Genomic DNA, 20,378 nt, shown 5'->3' on the forward strand with positions numbered 1-20,378 from the left:
TGATGGTGGATGTTAGTTTGTAGAAACTAAGGATAAGTAGCTCTCTTGATAAACTCCTTTTTCCAGCTAATCTGTATTTTTCAGAGATCTTTACCTAAATGTCACAAGAGGAATCAGAAACTGATAATTTCTTTCGTAGGTCTAGCTGTGTGATTTCAGATACATCAATTATTCTAACCCCAAATTTCTAAAGTTAAAAGATCTTCATTTTATGAGTTGCTTTCCTGTGTGGTGATTCTGTTCTTGATTAGTCTTCTTTTTGTGTCAAAACTGTGACCGACTTCCTTAACTTTTTTTTATATTGGAATTATTCCAACTGTAAAAATAAAAACTCATATGTTACTGTGATTTTGAAGTCCAGGTGAAAAACTGGGAAAAAACAAAATGCATAATTGAATTTTTCCTTCAAATTTGTGTTTTCCACTCTTTTAGATAGGGGTTAACAAAAGAGTCCTGAAATATATTACATTAAAGAAATACACATTTTGAAAAAGAATATAATGATAATTTGTATTTTTCAATATCCAATGCAGTAAATGTAGTTTTTATATGCCTCTTGGCCGATGCAACTTCATATTGATATATAAATAATTGATACTCATTTAGTGTATCTATCTCCTCTTTTGAAAATTAGGTCTATAACAGATTCTTGCTGCTAATTGTGGTTTTATGTCTTGAATTCTAGAACCACCACTTGAATTACCGTCTTTCTATATGACTCCATCTCATCGTCAGGTGGTCTTTGAAGGAGACAGTCTGCCCTTCCAATGTATGGCTTCATATATTGATCAAGACATGCAAGTCTTGTGGTATCAGGATGGGAAGATAGTGGAAACTGATGAGTCCCAGGGTATTTTTGTTGAAAAAAACATGATTCATAACTGCTCATTGATTGCAAGGTGAATCCATAGTGAGAAAATTTATTTTCTTCTTCTTACTTTCTGCTCTGATTTAGTGACTGTTACCATAACAGTAAGGCCCTCTCATATCCTCACTGAGGGAACATGTACACAGAAACATCTCTAGTAGGGAAGTAATCTTCCCACATCTCTTATTAACAATAAAGTTGGACGGAGGGGGTCTAGAGATTTGGTAGATCAAACCTACATGCTTAAAATAGGATTAGCTAGAGGAAGTTGCAGTTGAGTTTTAATTTTCTGCAAGTTTCACCCAATGTATTAATTTAAAATATGTTTGTGGTAGGATACCTTTTTTTTTCATGGAATGTAAAATTACAAAAATGTTGGAAACAAGGCATTTAACTGAATTGCTCATAGATTCTTTACTTTTCCTTTTGAGCACACCACAGTTGTTAATATTGTTCTCCAGCAGAGATCTAAAAGTGTAATTTGTTCTGCCTGCAGCAGATTGTTGACTTATTCAGCATCTACCAAGTGGCTATATATCCTGTAATTGTATTGGTAAATTAAAGCGTCAATGTTTATAACAAATTATGCATTTCGGAATTTACTTTAGTTTGGCCTTTCTAAACAACTAAAAAACTTTGTCTTGAATAGTAATGATAACACTTGAGGAATTTGGACTTCTCTCTTCTTTCTGAAATGTTAGGACGTTTTCCTATGGCTGTTCTTTTTGTTTCCTAGCTTGGCAAAACTAAAAGCCCGAAGAATAATAAATACTTCTCTGTTAATTACAGTACTTTGAGATGTAAATAGCTCTGGTTTTATAAGATCACTCATGGCTGTATGTAATTTGATTTTTCTTCCATTGTCTTTCTGTACTTAATTCATCTTTTGGTAAAAGCTTACATAAATGTTATTGCAAGACTGTTTTGATTTATTCTTTTATTTTATCTTTTCAGTGCACTGACAATCTCGAACATTCAGGCTGGCTCCACGGGAAACTGGGGTTGTCATGTACAAACCAGACGTGGGAATAACACAAGAACAGTAGACATTGTGGTGTTAGAAAGTTCTGCACAGTACTGCCCTCCAGAGAGGGTTGTGAACAATAAAGGGGATTTCAGGTTAGTAACCTCAGGTTTTTTTTCTGAGTAAAAAAAGTCTCTTTAATTTAGCTTCTAACTAAGATTTTATGCATTAGAGGCGCCCATGTGGATGTTTGCTTGTAAATGGTGTGTAACAGATTTTTATCTGTTGTGAATTACTGGGTGTCGACAGAAGCGCAAGAAAGTATACTGATGTTAAACTCTGAGCCAAGGTAACACATCCTTGAAAGATACTGAAACTAACCTAGGATACTTGAAATATATAAATGAAGTTATTTAAATCATTAAAGCTCTGTAGATTACCTCTAAGATCAAGTTATACCACATACTGACAGGGGGATTTCTGCCAGGTTATCATTCTCTTTTTAAAAGCCTTCTGCTCCTATATGGTAAAATATACAAATATTTAAGAAATATGCAGCATAATTTGGATCTTTTTCCCCCCTATGAGTATCAAACGATAAGAGAGGTGCTGCTTGCTTTTAATGATTGTTGGGACTCTAGTGGTAGCTGTGATATTCCATTGTGTTGAGTGTTGCAGAGTATTTTATCTTTTGTTCTTATCTCTTCACCTGTTTTCCCTTTTCTGATCTTTCTGCTGCTGGTCACTCTAACAACACGTTACTCCTGGAGGTGCCAGCTGTAACAGATAGCTTCTGTATAGATTCTCTATATGTAAGGTAATTCCCTTTATGACTACTCTGTGTTTTACCTCCTTGCAGTAGTTCCTACTGAGAATTAGTGTCTGCAATAGCATTGTGTTCACTATGGTGCATAGGGTTTCTTAATGCTGTATAAACTGCTTTTATCCACTCATTTCACTTTTCTTATGCTGCTTGTCTGTGTTGATTTTCTGCTGGTCTTTTGTTTACAGTTAGAAACTTTTCCTTTCCCTGTGTGCATTAGAGTTTTTAAAGTCATGCTCTTTGTATATAGCTGATCTAAGACCATGTATTTTTTATATTAAGAAATGGAAAGTAAGGTCAACCACGTTGCAGGGACATAGTTTTTGGGGGGAGGGAAAAACGAGCTTTCATCTGCAGAAGACCTCCAGCTGTAGCAAAAAATCACTTAAAGTCCTGTCTGAGAGCATTATTTCCAAGCTGATCTCCTTTATGTTCATCACTTGGACAATTTGAGAAGTGTTGAGTATTCCCTCATTAGTAAGGGAATTAGTGTTAAGATCACTTGCTGTACAGAGGCAATTTAGAATTACTAAAGAAGTTCACTTTCACATTGTAAGGAATTATTTAGATAAGTAACTTTGTGCATGTTGTCTTTTTACACTGTGGTGGTTTCAACTGCAGCATTACATTAGAAAAGGAGAACTTCCTGCATTAGATAAAAGGCGAAAAAAGTCAAACAGACACAGGTTGTATTCATCAAAGAACACATCTATTTAAATCACTTATGCATTTTTTTATGATACTAGTGTGAATTGTTCTTCTTTGATTTGCCATTAGAGGTGAAAACAGATGGTAAAGGCTCATTTCAAAGTGTTTTCCATTAAATTAACCTGTGCTGTTCAGTGACTGTTCAGTGTAATAGGATTTACCCCCTCTGGAATTCAGTAGAAAGAAATAAGATTTCAGGAAATGTTCAGCTTATCAAAAAGTTCACTGTGTCTGGGTTTACTATAACAGACTTCCTCTTGTAGCTAGGGTAGATAATAATAAAGAGTAATTTTTCACCTTTGAGAGCATATGGAAATAAGGCTTTGACTAGTGAGAAAATGGTTCTGAGCAGATGGCTGTAAATGATCCTAGGTGTATTTGATTTTATAGGTTTTTTTAGTTGGAACTGGTTAGTCATTTTAGCTTGGATGGTGTTTCAAAACTGGCATCTAGATTTTTATCCCTGCAGAGATGGGATAGCAAAGAGTAGCAAAGGAGGGTGTTTGTTTTCAATGTCTTTGGCTTGGTGTTAGTTCAGCATAGTTTGCAAAGGTTAGGCAGAAACTCCATCCTGGAATATGTTTTCTTTAATTTAAATATTCTAAGTCTTACTCAGATAAACTCCCTGAGTATTTTGCAATGATTAAATTGAAAATACAGTTTGCATGTTAAAGGATTTACTGAAGTGGAAGTATTTTAACTGTTGTTCTTAGCATGATTTTATGCTGGTAGTTGATAGAATTATTTTTTAAATATAAGAATTATGTTTTTGAACAGTGTTGCTCATTGGGTGTAATATATTTTAAAACTGTAATTATCATGCTGAATTTAGAGGTTTACTAAGATGTAATAAAAAGAGACTGGACTATCTGTTAGCTAATGAAATTATGATATAAAAACTCATTGTAACTTTGTAACTGCAAGTTACTGTTCATGTAAGAAACTAATGCTTTCAAAACAGAATTAATATGTATGAAAGAAAGGATTCTTTTATAATGTCATGGTCTGCCTTTTTTTTCCCCCTCTGAAATGAAATTAAGTGCTTAAACGTAAATGAACCATCTTTTCCCCCACAGCTGTCTACACTCATGTATATGTGATAAATTTTGAGCACCTAATTATACAGAGTAATGAAATAAGAGTGTTAATACAGCCCAGATTGGCACTTCTGCTAGCAGTTGGGTGAACTGTGAAAGATATTCAAGCTTTGACTCACAAGAAATTAAGAATACAAATTTACGTGGCCTTTGTTTGCATGGTAAGAATTAATCACCTTTTGAGCTCTGCTGGAAGGATGTCCTCCTTTCCTTCATGGAAACTGGAGAATGACTCTTTAGCTCATGTCATGCAGGTATTGGGAAGAAACAGTTCATGACTGAGAATGGTACAGCTTAACATTCATTTAGCAAAACTAGGGAATAAGGGAAATGTAGTTAAAGCTAAAATCAGTTCCCCTCTCTCATTCACCACTGGGCTGCAAAGAAACTTGTACCTGTGCAAGGGGTTTTGTGTGTGGGAGAGGAAAGAGGCTAAGAGATGCTGTGGTTTGAAAGTGTTTCTCTCCATGGTGCTGTGCATTTGTATTGTTTTTGTGATGTGAGATTATGGCCCAGAGCTGTTGAGTTTTAAATTGTCCTTTTTATGTCTGGTTTAGTAGAAAGCTTTCTAAATCATTATACAAATAATACATTAGTCTTAACAGTAAAATGTTTCTGTACATATCTAAATTTGTTCTAAAGGGAGTGTAGACTATAAGGCTACCTGGTATTGCTTGTATTCTTTTGAGAAGATCATGGCAAAAGATGATAAAATCCTGTGTAGGGACATGAATGCAAAGTAAACTCAGGGAGAATGAAAGGACAATAATGAAAGAGAGTGGTAATAAAAATAGGAAAAGTGGAGATAAGAAGAGGGAGAAAAGGCAAATAACCTTGTGATAATCTAATAACCTTTGAAGTAGTGTTCTCACTTTTTTTCTGTTTGATGGCTATAGAAGTTCTAGAAGATACGTATATAGCTTAGAGATATTACTTGTTTAAAAGCATAGTAATTAAAACTCTCCTGAAAAACCTGTTTTACATTTGAGTCCTAGTCTGAGAAACCAGAGAGAAACTCTGTTTTGTCTTTTTCTACTTCTTTAACACTAGATGTGAATAGTGAGAAAAGGAACAGCATGTGCCATATTTAAGTTAAAATATTTTTCTTGGAGGTTGTGTCATAAAACCTCTGTCAGGACCACAGAATTTAAATTATTCCAAGGCCATGTGATGCTCAGTCTGTAAGGTGATACATTCAGTGAAAACTGAGCTGACCACACTTCTACTGAAAATGCTTTGGAAAAATACAACTTCTAGAAAACTGTAAAGACAGACAAATACCCCTTTCAAAGTGGCATCTTTGATGTCGAAACTTAATATAAAAATTTCAGCATTGATAAATGATTTTGGAAATTATGTTTAGGTACTCCAGTGGCAGTGTTTCTGGAAACCTGACTTTGCATTCTAGAAGTGGAGGTTTGAGTGTATTATGCAAGGTATTTGTGGGCCTGCATGTCTTGTAACAGCTGTGCCAGCTGATTTATTAGTTGTCCTCATCTGCCTGTTTTCTTTTTGGCTTGGTTCTCTGAAGGCTTATTATAAATACATAAAAATTGGGAGCACAGAAGTATTTCATCTTTGTACTTGCTTTTCCAGTCTGTGTTGAATCAGAGTTTATTTCAATTTGTTGCTACTGACATTTCAGTGACTTGGATAAGTGTACATGTATTGTATCCTGCTGTCCCTCCCTCCCTCCCTCCCTTCCCAGCAGATGCATAACTTGCTCTCTCCCTGAGCGGAGTTGGCCAGACATGATCCAGTCTGATATTTTACCTTGCTGAGGTGCATGTAACATTGCACTTAAGGTTACTACTGGAATTGTGGCAATTCACAACTATACTGTTGAAATTCTTTCTGAGGAAGATTTTTGTCCTTTCTTTTTCCTTTTTTGCAGTTGAAAAGGTGTAAAAATCCTTTTGCTATCATTGCAAAATCTATATCTGTTCTTTCAATTAATTTACATTCTCTGAAATACCTCAATATGATTCCAGGCATTTAAAATCTGTGCTAATTATTTTTAAATTTTGTTCTTCTTTCTTTTAACTACCTCCATTGTCACCAAATCTGGTATAAGTTTTCCTTTCCGGTATTGGTTGATGGTGACATTTCTCTTACTTTCTTCAAGTGGCTGCTGAGGCTCTGAGTGTGTGTGAATTAATATTTGCTGGGCTGGATGAAGCTCTGCTGGATACTCAAATAATCTTCTGTCTCTTCCAGTATTCAAATAGTCTAGAAATGACCATAATAACAATCTCCATTTCTTAATGAAATTGTCACTTCAATATGGAGAGCTGATCTGTAATGTCAAAGCTGTTACAAAAGGTAGTTAAATTTAAGTCCTTGTTTCCTAGTTTAGTTTGTTGTATTTATCATCTAGTCTTTTGCATTAGTTCTCTTACTGACTGAGAATTCTTTTATGGTTGTTGCAGTGACCTGTGTAATACTGGGATGCCACCAGCAACTATCTTTTTGCTACTTCTTGCCCAAACTTAAGTAATGGTCAAAATGGCCTGAACTAAGTGTCTCTCTTCCATTACTGAACATATTACTGTTACATGTTAATTATTCTGTATGATTTAATTAAGAATAAATGGGAATTTAAGATCAAGAAGACTTCTAGTATACCCTAAAAGGTTACTATCTTCTATCACTTAATATAATTGAGAAGTGTAGTTTTTTGCCTTAGTCCATCCCTGGAGTTAATTATCTTCTCTCAGAAAGAAGAACTGTGATAAATTCTAGCATCTTCAGTAAGAGAAACTGACTTCTTCAGTTTCTTTGTGTTGGCAATATAACTTAAATTTTTAATTTCCTGGAAGTGGAACATCTTTCAAGGTGTTTACTTCATCTTCCTGCAGACAACAGACAATTTTTTTTTTCAAATATCAATATGTTCTTAGCATTTCTTAATTTAGATGATAGTAGTGAATAAACAGCCGTTTACTATAATGCAGTCCAGATATAAAAGCAAACTTTAAAATCAGTGTAATCTACTAAATCTTTTTGTTTGACCAGTTCCAATTTTTGGACTCAACTACTTTGTACAAGGCCCTCTGAAATACTTAAAATTTAGAAAAGCTATGTTAACTCTAAAGACTCTTAAAGGAGCTTGACATAATGAGACTACAGAAAGCCTGGAATGAATCAGTGATGCCCACTTGCTCTCAGTTTTAGTTAAACCTTACATGTTGGATTGTTAAATTTGAGATACTGAGCATTCTGCAATTTAGGTATGTATTCTTTTTTACTTCTAAAGTTTAAAAATTAGTGCTCTGAATAATAAAATAGCACTTATGCATATAAGCTTATGCATATAACAGGGTAGAGAGCCAGAAGCAGGGGCAGGCAGACTGATTGCCATTCCTTGTCCTTGTCCCTTCTGTCTGCTCAGCATTGCACCTTAATTCAGGCATGGTTTTCTTCTATTCTTATTTTTTTCCTTGGATCAGTTCTGCTCTAATGAATGATCAGAGTATTACAGATGTAAGGGTTTTTATCAAAAAATTGTAAATTATTTTTAGTTGTTTTATAAGCACCTTCTTCTCTCCACCTGAAACCTCATGAAATAATTCAAAAAAGCATACTAGCATTAGAACTCATTTTGTTAATAGACAGAAATATGAACAGCTTGAAAATGCTGAAGATGAGCCAAGGTGGCCCTTTAAATAGTTTAGAGATGCTTAGTTTTGAGTGTCTCTTTATTTCATGTTGTAGTGCTTAATCCTTTTATTTGCTTGTCATGTAAATTTGTCTAAATGTGAGGGTTTTTTTTCCCTTTTGACTCCCCAGGTGGCCCAGAACATTGGCAGGCATCACAGCATACCTGCTGTGTACACGTTACTCTGCTGGCAGTGGGATTTATCCTGGCAACTCCCAAGATGAGAGAAGAGCCTGGCGCAGATGCGACAGGGGAGGGTACTGGGCAGACGAGGACTACTCCAGGTGCCAGTATGCAAATGATGTGACTCGAGTTCTTTATATGTTCAATCAGGTAATTTGTGCATTTCTGTAAAAACCAAATTATGAAAACCTGATTAATGAAAATAAAAACTCAGAAGACCCTTTATCTTCTCCAAGCTGGAAATACTGGTGGTCTAGATAGGTTATGGTGGACACATGCCTCTGAGTACAATACTGAAACTTGTAGGTTTAGGTTAAAAGCTTGGTTTAGTATCTGTTTTGAATGCCCTAGATTGAAAGTGCAAGGAAGATTTTATTCTTTGTACTTATCTAAAGCTTGAGAGAATGGCTTGTCATGATTATTTTAGTCAGCTGGATGCCCTGCTATGCCCACGTGCTATAAAGTAACAAGGCAGGCTTAATCCCTAATGAGAACAGCTCTTTTCATTATAGTGGTAGAGAGTAGTCAATCTCTGCTCTCCCTTTGTTACTGTAAACCTTTGGTAGATTTGGTGTGATTGATAAGGGTTAACTAGTGAAAGTAGTAAGTAATAACTAGGCTTCTTTATCTGGTAGTACTTACCAGGATTCAAGAGAGCATTCTAGAATTTAAATTGTAGCTATGAAACAAAAGTTTTCAGCTACAAGTTCCTTTTGAGGTTTATGTAGTTAATGCTCTCTTCCACAAATGCTGTTCTGCCGCGATGTACCCATCCTTGTCTGTATAGGTGCTCTGTTGGAAATTACTCCATAAAGCTTTGGACTTCTGGTTTAAGCTTGTTTTCCAACTTGTACTTGTACTTTGTTTTCCAACAGACTAGATCACTAGTCTGCATGCAAGAGGTGAAACCATGGAAATACGAGATAGTTTTTGGTGTGGTGTTTTGGAGTTTGGTGGTCGGTTTTTTGTTTGTTTTTTATTAATAATGCTTGGTCACTGGATGATGATGTTGGTAGCACCACTTAAGTTTAACATGGGGCTATGGTGCTTGTCTGAGCCCAGGGTAGGATTTCTACATGTTGTGTGGGTTTGGAGTGTTCCAGTTCATCTCACATTCTTTTAGGGAAAACTTCACACTACCTATCTGAAGCACCTCAGCCCCCAGCCAGGGCAATCAGATCTAAACTGGTATGTTCCCCTTTGAGATGCCTTAGATTTATACACACAGTGAGATCTTGATGTCCAGTTGATTGGGCTAACTCTTTTGAGGCAAAAAATTTGTACTGCCCATTGTGTAAGGTGGGCTGACTTGCTCCCTCTGTGTTCAGGTACTTAATAATGCTGACACTGCTTTTTGTTCTCCTTCTCTGGTTCCCTGAGGACCCCTGAGTGCTGGCCAACAGAGATGGCAGGGGTGAGAAGGAAAAAAAAAAAGGAAAAAAAAAATGGAATGCCTGTTCTGGCCCAAGAAAAACTTGAAGGTTGACATAACTATTTGCTTTACTCCTTTATATTCTTAGCACTAGAGGTGTATGCCATGGCTTGGTCACATGAAACAGGTTTGAGGGCTCAAATGTTCTTTCTTACTGACTGGTTAACAGGAGAGAGGTGATGCTGGGATCACTCTGTCCTTTTCTGGGACACAGAAAGGTTGAGTGTTAGTTTAAATAGAGCTTCAATGCTGCTGGTTTGCTTTTTCCTCACCTGGGAATTCGTATTTTTCTGCAAGGTCTGTGACAACTCAATGCCACTCCTCCTATTTACCATAGCCCAGATGCTCCAGAGCATATATAACTTAAGGTTTTTATAACTGCTTTTGGTTAGCCAACAATTTTCAGGTTGTGGAAAAATTCTGCCAGCTTTGTGTTAGGAAGTTTAAAGTGTAAGCATCAGACTGGTATCTTCAGAAAAGCAGAAGAATAATTTTCATGTGTGAAGTAGATAACCTCCTATTATCTACTCAAAAATAAATGCAAACAGGTATTCTATGCTAAACTTCTTTTAAAGGGAGAAGAGGAATGTTTTGGGTTTGGGAGTTGTTTTGACTTATGAAAATTGCCTTCTTTTTATGTGTAGTAGGCCTGGAATTTTTAGCAGTATTCTGCACAGAAGTTTCTTGTCTCTGAGACTAATGTTAAATGTAATCATATTACAAGCATGTTCATAGCCTTTGAACAAAGGTAGTTGAGCTGAACTTTGCCAAGCATTTAAAATCAAATAAAGATTCACATGTAAAATAAAATAAAACATTTAAACATTGTGCAAGAGCATTCATATTCTGCTGTTCTTGTTTGTGTATTGACCAAGTACAGTTTTAGGTGACAAGAAATTCATGATTAGAGAAAAAGTTTAAAGAAATCATAAAGAGTGTCTGAATTTAAAAGTTATCTTTGTTCAGTATGTGTTATGACTTTGAACTTTATTGGCACTTTAAATACATAACTTTCAGCAAATTGACAAAAAAATTAACTTCCATTACTCACATTGGAATTTATGTACAAGTGCTAAGACTGGCAAGGACAAAGATATAGTTGTGCTTAGGTGGCACTTTTCAAATTCAGTAGGGCAGACTAGATATCTCCACACCAAAAACCAGAGAGAGAGCCTCTGTGGTTTGGATTATCATGGATAAACAGCATCTGAACATGAGCTGATAACATTAGCACAGCTTTCCAGTATACTATGTAAAATTTCCCATTTTTGGTTCCTGCTGGCACAGACATGTGGATGTTGTGTATTATTTAGTGAAGAATTTTCCAGCATGGGGTTTGTTTCAGGAGTGAAATCATGACCTTTGTCATAGTGAGATCTGTCTTGTTTTTTGTGTGTGTATGCCATTCCAAATGTTTCCTATAATTACAGAATTGAGAGTGAATGCTGTGGCAGTGGTGTATTTGAATTGGTTTTGGCTTCTCTTGCTATATTTAAAGAGCTTTGTGTTGTCATGCCTTGGCTTTGGTGAAAATGAAAATAAGCAGTTGACAATACTGTTTTGGGGGATTTTTTTCCTTTTTTTGGTGTAATACCTCTTTCCCTTCTAGGACAAACAGCACAAATCCCAGTTGCTGGCTGCCAATACAAACAGTAGTTCTCTGGCTTGTAGGAAATGTTTTTGCTTACAGATAAGGTGGTGGTCCTTAGCTACTCAAAACATTGTGAGCCCTCTTGGAATTGTTCTCCTCTTTGGATCAAACCTTATTTATTAATGAAGTGTTGTCTCTATCTTGTTCTTTTAAAAATGCTCATGTTTGTTCTCTATTTAGATGCCTCTCAACCTCACTAATGCAGTGGCAACAGCAAGACAGCTCTTGGCTTACACAGTTGAAGCAGCAAATTTTTCTGATAAAATGGATGTTATTTTTGTGGCTGAAATGATAGAGAAATTTGGAAGATTTGCTGAAAAATATAAAGAGGTAACTGGATAATTTGCCATCACTTTAAAGATAACTAAAGTGTTTGTCCTTAAGTATTCTGAGCAGTGAGATCTTCCCAACACTAGATGCAGGCACTGAGTTAGTGGATTGTCAGATTCTATTCCATGTTTTTGTTTGTTTAGTAGGTCCCTGAAGTTGCTGACCCATGGTCACAGACTTTGCATTCGCGCTGAGATGATCCAGCATTCACTGGACCTGTAATGTGAGTAACACCTCTGGTCAGCACTGGAGCAGGGAGATAGGTACAGTAAGTCTGTTTTTATTTAATATGGAGTGGGTCACACAGGTTTTCATTGGTATGTTCTTATCTAAAAACACATATAATGAAAGCCTCAGAGATCCTCTCAATAATGAATAAAACAAGACTTATCTTCTCCCCTTCCACTGTGATAGACTGTCTTTATTCAGTATTGAGCCATATCTCTAAGGTTTTCAGTACTCCTCTGTCTTGCAGGATATGACATAAGATATTAAAACAAAATCTTAGAGAACGCTCATTTTTGGGGAGAAAAATGCAAGTAGTTGAATAGTCCCACCAGTGGGTTGAAACTCTCTGTTTCACTGCTGAACAGAGGTTATATTGATCTCACTGTACAGTGCATGTTGGGAAGTTGGAGACCACAATGCCTCGAGTTTAAACTCGTGCATAAAAAAAAAAGCCAAATTTTCCCTGTCCACCCTCCAGCAAACCATAAATGCTGGTTCTACATCCTTTGAAGAACTCCTTAGAGGATTTTTATCTTAGACAATGGGGTTTTTTCTCAGTGGATTTGTTTCAAAGCCAGCCTGTGATTTGCTGGTATATTTAAAGAACATGAGTACAATTTCATGTGAAAATTTTAGTAGCTATTAATAAGGCTTGATTTCTTCTCAGGTTGTTACTCTAGGAACTTGTTCTTGAACCTGTTATTCATATTGATTCGGTTATACCATCCTCTTATTCATTCCCTAGTTTGTGCTAAAGGGGCTGTTTAAAAGATTAGTACAATAAATAACAAATTATTAGCTCTTTCATATCAGAAGCAACAAGACAATTGTTCAGAAAGTTCTTAGCAGATTGTCTTAATTTAGAATACAGCTGGAAAAACTTGCTCATACCTTGATAAGTAGGAGAAAGAATAATGTGTAATATATTTTAAAAGCATGAAGTAACTTTAATTCTGTGAACTGTGCTGGTTTATTCTAAAGTCACTGTGTGTTGATGTGTAAAACTTGTTACCATTTCTCAACTAGTAATAAGTCATGATAAATACTTTCAGTTAATTTAACTTTGTTGTTGAAGATTTAATGAAAGGACTACAGCCTGCAAATGCTACTTAAGGAATTTACAAGAATTTTTACTGATTGAAAATTACGTTCCTCAGAGAGCCAGTTCTCAAAATAACAAATACTTTTTCATTCCAATTCTTGCCTTTATATTTAAAGATTTTTAAAGAGAAGAGCAAATTACTGTGTTCTCTCCGTATTAGTAATATTGGGGAAAATAAAATTGGGAAGCCTGCATAGTAAAGGAGATACCTTCCTCACCCTACCCTTTGTCTTTTCAAGCTGAAAATTCCAGTCCTTAAATTTAGGCACTGTCAATTACATTTTGGTCAATTCAACTAAAAATTATATTCATCTTTGCTTTTGGTCCAATATTTGTCACTGCTCCTTAAATGTGAAAATCTGGCATAGGTCAATGTTCTCAATGTTGCTCATTATTTTTGGTAGATTGGCCTAAATAAGTAAGTTCCCTTTATTGTTTGTTTTTTACACAGAAGGCAGGGTAAGGACTGTGAACTTAAAACAATGTAATTGATGGTTTGAAAACAGCACTGGTACCTATGGATATTTGCTGTCACTCTCATGTAAACCTGTGACCTAAAACAGGTCATGCAAATTTGAAGACAAACAAGAAAGCAATTAAAAAAAAGTTTGACTTGCTAAAAGGAAGCAAAACAGATGGTTGTATGCTAATTTTTGCCTGTTTTACTCTTTTCCTATTATCTTCTATCATACATGCAAACTGTATCTTAGTTGATTTATAGTTTTGGTTTCCAAGTTGATGGTAAATGGTCCTCTTAAGCATTTAGTACAGTAGAAGGTGGAGTATTGCTCCATTTCCTTTTAATAAAATATTTATCATGGGTTTTTTCCTGAGTACTATATAAACAGACATATTCAGTTGGCCCTACATTTTTCTTCAGTGGAAGTAAGTGTCCAAGTCAAAGTTTTTCAGTATCAATGTGATGAGGTGATTGAAAAAGGAGCAACCATTTTCTTTGTGCTTTTTGTGCTGCCAACTCACTGTGTGTTTTCTGGTAATGACCCTACCTGCTGAATGCTTTCATACCTATAAAAGAGTCTCACTTCTCTTCCATGTTAGCTTGGCGACGTCATGGTGGACATAGCAAGTAATATTATGTTGGCTGATGAACGTGTTCTGTGGATGGCACAAAGGGAAGCCAAGGCTTGCACCAGAATTGTACAGTGTCTACAGAAAATTGCTATGTATCGGCTTGCAAATGGAGCTCAAGTTTATTCTACTGTAAGCATGAATTTATTTATGTATTTACTTAGAAGAGGTTTTGCATGCTCTTGAGTTTGAATAGCTTTTTATTTTTCTTAATAAATGCTGGCATTACTCGAAATGCCTACTATTTCTGAAGGGAGTAGAGCAATACTCTGAAAAGATTTATACCTCCCAGATAAACCAAGATGGTTTTCTGAATGTGTTTTTCTCTGAAGACAGAGAATCCCTTTCAGATTATTTGTTATCCTGTCTGTGGTGTGTAAAATCATTTCATGTTTGATTTTTGTTGTTACAGTATTCTCCAAATATTGCTCTTGAGGCCTATGTAATAAAGGCTGCTGGTTTCACTGGGATGACTTGCACCGTATTTCAGAAAGTGGCTACATCAGACCGTACAGGACTCAGTGATTATGGGAGAAGGGACCCAGATGGAAATCTAGATAAACAACTAAGCTTTAAGTGCAATGTTTCAAATACACTGTCAAGCCTGGCTTTAAAGGTGGGATGCTCTTTGTTTCCCTACTGACTTTGTAATAATATATATGAATAATTTGGCAAGCAAATTTATTGTTACTAAGTTTAAATTAGCATTTTTGTGTAATGCAAAATGACCGTGAGAAGAATTAAAAGGATAAAGGATAATAAAGTTTGATTATAAAATAGTTGTTTTAATGGACACAGATTTTAATAAGTAGGTGTAGTTTTCTTCATTGTAACTTAGTAAGTTGAAAGATCCTTTCTGACTTTTTCATAAGTATGGAAATTGAGATGCTTCCTAATTTGTAATAATACATCTTTATTTTTCTGTATTTTCACCTTAATTCAATATTATATCAGATATTAGCAGTGTCCTTAAAAATGTGAAATATTCTGCTCAGAGTAATACTGTAATTAAGCATGAAGTGGAAGATAGATTTGTGTGTGCATGTGCATATACACACACACACTCACCTACATGTATTACATCTCTATATGGGTGTGTATAAAATGGAAACACTTCCTCATATTCCATAAAAGTATTTTTTCAGTTATATTCCCCAACTCACCAGTTTGTTTTTAGCACTTAATTTGCTTGAATGTCACTGCAGAATGTATATTACAATTTATGCTTGTGTAATTCTGTGAAATTATATGCATGCTTCTCACTCAAGTATCATTTATATACAAGTAAAACCACCCTGTTTGTACACAGCATTTTGTTTTGAATGGTACTAGTGCACAATTGCAGCATTTCTCTCTGCTTGTGTTGGTTGCTGCTTCTAGTTGCTAATAGTCTAGTCTTGAAAAACTCTCATAAGACTTTACTGATACCAACTTTAACTTTACTCTCTGTAACAAGTAAGATAACTGCAGAATCTTAACATTTTTTTTCTTTTAAAAATGTTTTAAGGCTTTAATAACCTGATTAAGCTATTTTATCCTGGATTACTTGAAAACACTGTCAAATAGGTTCGTCACAATGTGTAGTCTGCTAAATGCATTCATCTCTGACTCTGTACATATAGAAGAGTTGCTAATTTAATCTCTGTAAGGAACATAGTTTTCTCTTTTGAACTTTAAAAAAACTGGTTTTGAACTTTAAAAACTGTTTGTTTCTAGAACACAATTGTAGAGGCCTCCATCCAGTTGCCAGCTTCCCTTTTCACCCAAAAACAAAAAAGAGAAATCAGACCAGCAGATGAATCTGTCTACAAGCTTCAGCTTATTGCATTTCGCAATGGAAGGCTTTTCCCAGCAACAGGAAATTCAACAAATCTAGCTGACGATGGGAAACGTCGTACAGTTGTGACTCCAGTTATTCTTACCAAGATAGGTTTGTTTTTATTATTCCTTTTTTATGATCTTTAGTAAACAGTTTGGACTCCCTTATTTTGGTTAATGTGTTAGTTACATGCTGAGAAATGTATGTTCAAATACACTTTCTTTGTAACAGATGGGTTAAACGTAGCCAGTCCCCACGTTCCTATCAACGTGACATTGCGGCGCATTGCACACGGAGCAGATGCTGTTGCAGCTCAGTGGGACTTCGATCTCCTCAACGGACAAGGGGGATGGAAATCTGATGGCTGTCGCATCCTTCTGTCTGATGAAAATATTACCACCATTCAGTGCCACTCCCTCAGCAACTATGCTGTTTTAATGGTATGACACTTGGGAATTCAATTTCTTTCTGGAACTTAAAAATGTTTCAAGATACAATTGTTTGTTTTTTTTCTTGAGTTAAGGAAAACGAGCATTCCCACGCTCCATTTCACATAAAACTAGACATAATAAATGCATCTTTAGTTTTTACTTTTGTTGATGTAAACGTTGAGGTTAGGTGAGGTTTAAGCAGAAATATCTCAAAGTGTAATTAATTGGGTAATAAATAATTAATGAACAACTGGATATGCTAGGAAAAAAGAATTTTCATATGCAAAGTATTATATTATAGAAGACATTTTAATGAGTTACTTAATCAAATTCAGGAACTTTCATGAACTTTAGTCTCTGAATGACAGGCTATCTTCAACTGTTACTGCTCTCTTTTTAAACTACCTTCTCTGTGTTAGATTTGTTGACTTTGCCAGTTGACCAGGAGTGTTTCCCAGGTATTTTTTCTGTGATCCATAACCAAAGACAGTTATTTTACTCCAAATTAACTGTTAATTCACTAGTATGTATGTCTGTTACTTGAAGACATCAGTGGAAATGGAAAAAAGATCAAAACACTTAGTAACTATAAAAAATATTTTTAAAATACTGCTGAAAAATAGTATCCAAAATCTAGTCTAAGCATATTGGCATCAATAAAATGGTTAACCAGTTCTGAAGCATGGTGATAGAAGAGACACTTTCTTTTAGTGCTCCTCACTTGGGAAGCTGAATTTCTTCTTTGTCTGCTCTCAAAATTCTTAATTTTAGAGTCTGGCCTGGGAAATTTCCCTTTTTATAGATGGTGACTGCTACCCTGCTCGTCAGTAATCCCTACAGATGCTAAATTATAAAATGTGATACATAAGATGGACTGGTAGTAAGCTGAGTGAAATATTACGAGATTTAGGAAATACTGTTAAATGTAAATTTGGCATGGGTTTTGGGCTAGTTAATGTGTTCTATGTGGAATTAAATATATATTTTTATGTAACCATACATGGAAGAAAGAGCACTCTTATGATGATTAGTGGATTAGAAGTTGATATTTTTCTTTAGCAACCCAGATTTTTAAAGATCTTCCTCAGAAGAGAATAAAATGGTAATTACCAGGCTAAACTTATATAAAATTGATTTACATGCCAAGCTTTTTAAAAGAGCTCTAAGAGAGCAGCTTTTCAATTTACCTTTGAGGGTAGTGTTTTAAATTACTTTAAACTTCTGCAATCAAGTAAACTTTTACAAGTAGTGTTCGTTTCTTTGATATTTTTAAAATATATAATAATTTCCTAAAATTTGGCAGCATTTGTTAAAACAGAAATAAAATTCATTTGTATGTATAATATGCATGTAAAGAGAGATTATGCTTTAAATTGGTCACATTTCTGTCACCTGGAGGAAGAAAAATGAAAAGCATGCTCAATCTGCTTCTATGAAGACTAGTTCTGAATTAACACATGGGAAGATTATATGAATTATATCCTCTTGTGAATTGTAGAGTGAACGGTTAACAATCAGAAATCAAGTTAGAGAAAGGGACAGCTTTCTTCCTTTTCTGTCAGTAGCTCTTGTTGTATACTCAAAACTGGTATTCTTTAAATATTGAGCCACTTAGCAAAATGTTAGGCTGTGGAGACTGGAGAGGAGGGGCCCAGAATAACACTCATCTGACAGATGTTTTTTGCACACAGATAATACACTGCAGAAACTCTGGATGTCTCTGTGCTGCTAAAAAAGCTTTTCATAATGCCTATCCATATGTTAACCAAAAAAGCCATAATAGCCTATTTCCTTTCTAGACTCCCATCATGTTGTGCAAGTCTGGGTTCTGGTCTCAGGCTCAGAGGAAGTTCTTTTGGGTTCAGTTTTAGAAGTTTGCTCTTTAATCCAGCAGTTGTCATTAACATCAAATATGTGAAACAGCAGAGGCAGGAGGGACCCGAACATGGTGGTTCATCATCCTGGCTTGGATGGTGAATGACTTAACCAGAGCTATTTCACTCTATTTTCATCTACTTTACTTTAGTACCTATATGTGTAGAAGAAAGGAATTTGTAGTGTACTGACCCTCTTCATACATTTCAGAACGTGAAGTCCTCTGCTAAGGAAGCACATCACTGATTGCCTGGTTTTCTGATCTAATGATTAGGAAGATGCAGTTGTAAAACTTTGTATTTATGTGGAGATCATCTTCACCACTGTTTAATAATAGAAGAGATAAGCAGAAGGCTTGGCTGAAAACTCATTATTACAGACTGAAGAGAAGAAAAAAACCCAGCAATAGTGCTTGAGAAGAAACAAGAGTTCTGCTAATTAACTATAAACTCCCCAGTACTCTTAATGCCATCTCTACTATTACTGTCATTCTTTTTTACTCAGTAATTATTTAGGATCAGTTTAGCTCAGAAATAACATTATTTGCTCCCCTTACTCTTTTTACTAGATGAAGAATGTCAGTGGAATGGATAAAGAATTACATTGATTTATTCCATTGGCTATTGGGTCAAGACCTCAGCTATCTAGGCAAGGCATATACTGAGTTTCCTCACAAGTTTTAGAAGATTATTGTAAATCTTGTGATTTCGTAGCTCTCATTCTCAAAATTCACACCAATACATACCTGGCACCAGTCTGGAAGCAGCAAGCAGAATTGCCCTATAGTTTGTGTTGCCTGGTACTCATGGGCCAGGTGTGACTAAACATTTGCTTATGCTTGTAACAGCAGTGAGTTCTCAGGGATCCCCAGCTGCATAACAACCAGGCCATGGGTAGTGTTGAAATCAGATGACACTGGCTGCCTGAGGCAAAAATTCTTATGATCCTTTGCCAGGTGCCAAAGAAAACCAAATAGATAAGAATCAAACTGACAACTTGATTAAATTAGTTTGAAATGAGGTTGTTGAGTTAGTTAGGAATAACGAATTTATATTCTGATGAAAGAACAATTGAAGGTATGGTGAAGAGACTGTTGACTTTAATTTAATTCAAAAACTCTTTTCCTGTCCATGAAATCAGATTACTGATCTTAGGCTTAAAAATATCACTGCTTTTTCTCAAAACTGACTGAAACTTCTTCCCAATCTTTTACTGTTCTTTCTTAATGCTAAATTTTTTCTCCTTTTCTTCAGGACACTTTTGAACTTTGCCAACTCCAGAAGTTTAAGAGTAACTTACTCAGAATCATAAGGGAGAGATTTTTTTCTGTATCCTGTCCATTCCAAAAAATTACTTTTAATTGATTTTTTTCACTAATCATAGTTAGAAAATTTACTGTGTATTTTGTGCTAGGTGCTACAGTTTCTTTTGAGTTGTCATGTCATGTCTGTGTCCCCTCCCCACTGCTGGAACTTTAGTAAATTTTAACTGCTTCTAAACAGAATTATTTCTTCTTCTGAGTAAATTAAAATCTGGGTGAATTCAGAAAATTTAATTGGTGCTATGGAGCTGTTGAATTCTCTTAGAATTATCAACTATCTATTCTGGTCAAACAGTAATCATAGAATAGCAATCTGGTAGGAACATCTGGTGCCATTTGGTCCAGTTAACCTGCTCAAAGTTTGACTGCTTTTAAAGTCAGATCTTACTGCTCCAGATCACATTCAGTCAATCTTTGAGTATCTCCAGGGACACAGTCTCTCTGGGCAGTATGTGACCACTTCAGAATTTTTCTCCTGTGTCTAATCAGAATTTTCTGTGTTGCTGGTAGTGTCAGGTTCCTTTCATTAGTGGATGATTCAGCTCCAAGAAGAGTTTGAAAGAGTTTGACTTGGTCTTCTTTATACCATCCCAGTAGGTAGTTTAATACAATAATCCCCTCTTCCTTTTCTTTTAAAGATAAAAGACATCACTTTCAGCCTCAGACAGTGTATGCTTCAGGATACACTGCTAATATCCTGGTGATCTGTTAGACTTGCTCCATCCAGTATGTCAGTGTCTTTCTTGTGCTGGGGAGCCTCAAACTGCAACTTGTGCAGGGTGGTCTCTCAGTGCTAGCA

The 20,378-nt window shown here is 35.6% G+C and overlaps 1 protein-coding gene across 1 annotated transcript in view; it reads left to right on the forward strand.

Annotated features, from left to right (window-relative positions):
* The window catches only part of ADGRA3 (adhesion G protein-coupled receptor A3), a 54,868-nt gene that overhangs the window by 27,342 nt on the left and 7,148 nt on the right, over positions 1-20,378 (forward strand). Inside the window, exons 7-14 of the mRNA XM_071432617.1 lie at positions 686-899; positions 1,823-1,987; positions 8,250-8,451; positions 11,565-11,714; positions 14,104-14,265; positions 14,546-14,749; positions 15,850-16,063; positions 16,184-16,392. Of these exons, the coding sequence (XP_071288718.1) occupies positions 686-899; positions 1,823-1,987; positions 8,250-8,451; positions 11,565-11,714; positions 14,104-14,265; positions 14,546-14,749; positions 15,850-16,063; positions 16,184-16,392 (1,520 nt within the window). The remainder of the gene's footprint in view (positions 1-685; positions 900-1,822; positions 1,988-8,249; positions 8,452-11,564; positions 11,715-14,103; positions 14,266-14,545; positions 14,750-15,849; positions 16,064-16,183; positions 16,393-20,378) is intronic.

The sequence above is a fragment of the Agelaius tricolor genome, unplaced genomic scaffold (genome assembly GCF_023055355.1).
Source record: "Agelaius tricolor isolate 1412-34295 unplaced genomic scaffold, bAgeTri1.0.p SCAF_8, whole genome shotgun sequence".
In the NCBI taxonomy this organism is placed as follows: domain Eukaryota; kingdom Metazoa; phylum Chordata; class Aves; order Passeriformes; family Icteridae; genus Agelaius; species Agelaius tricolor.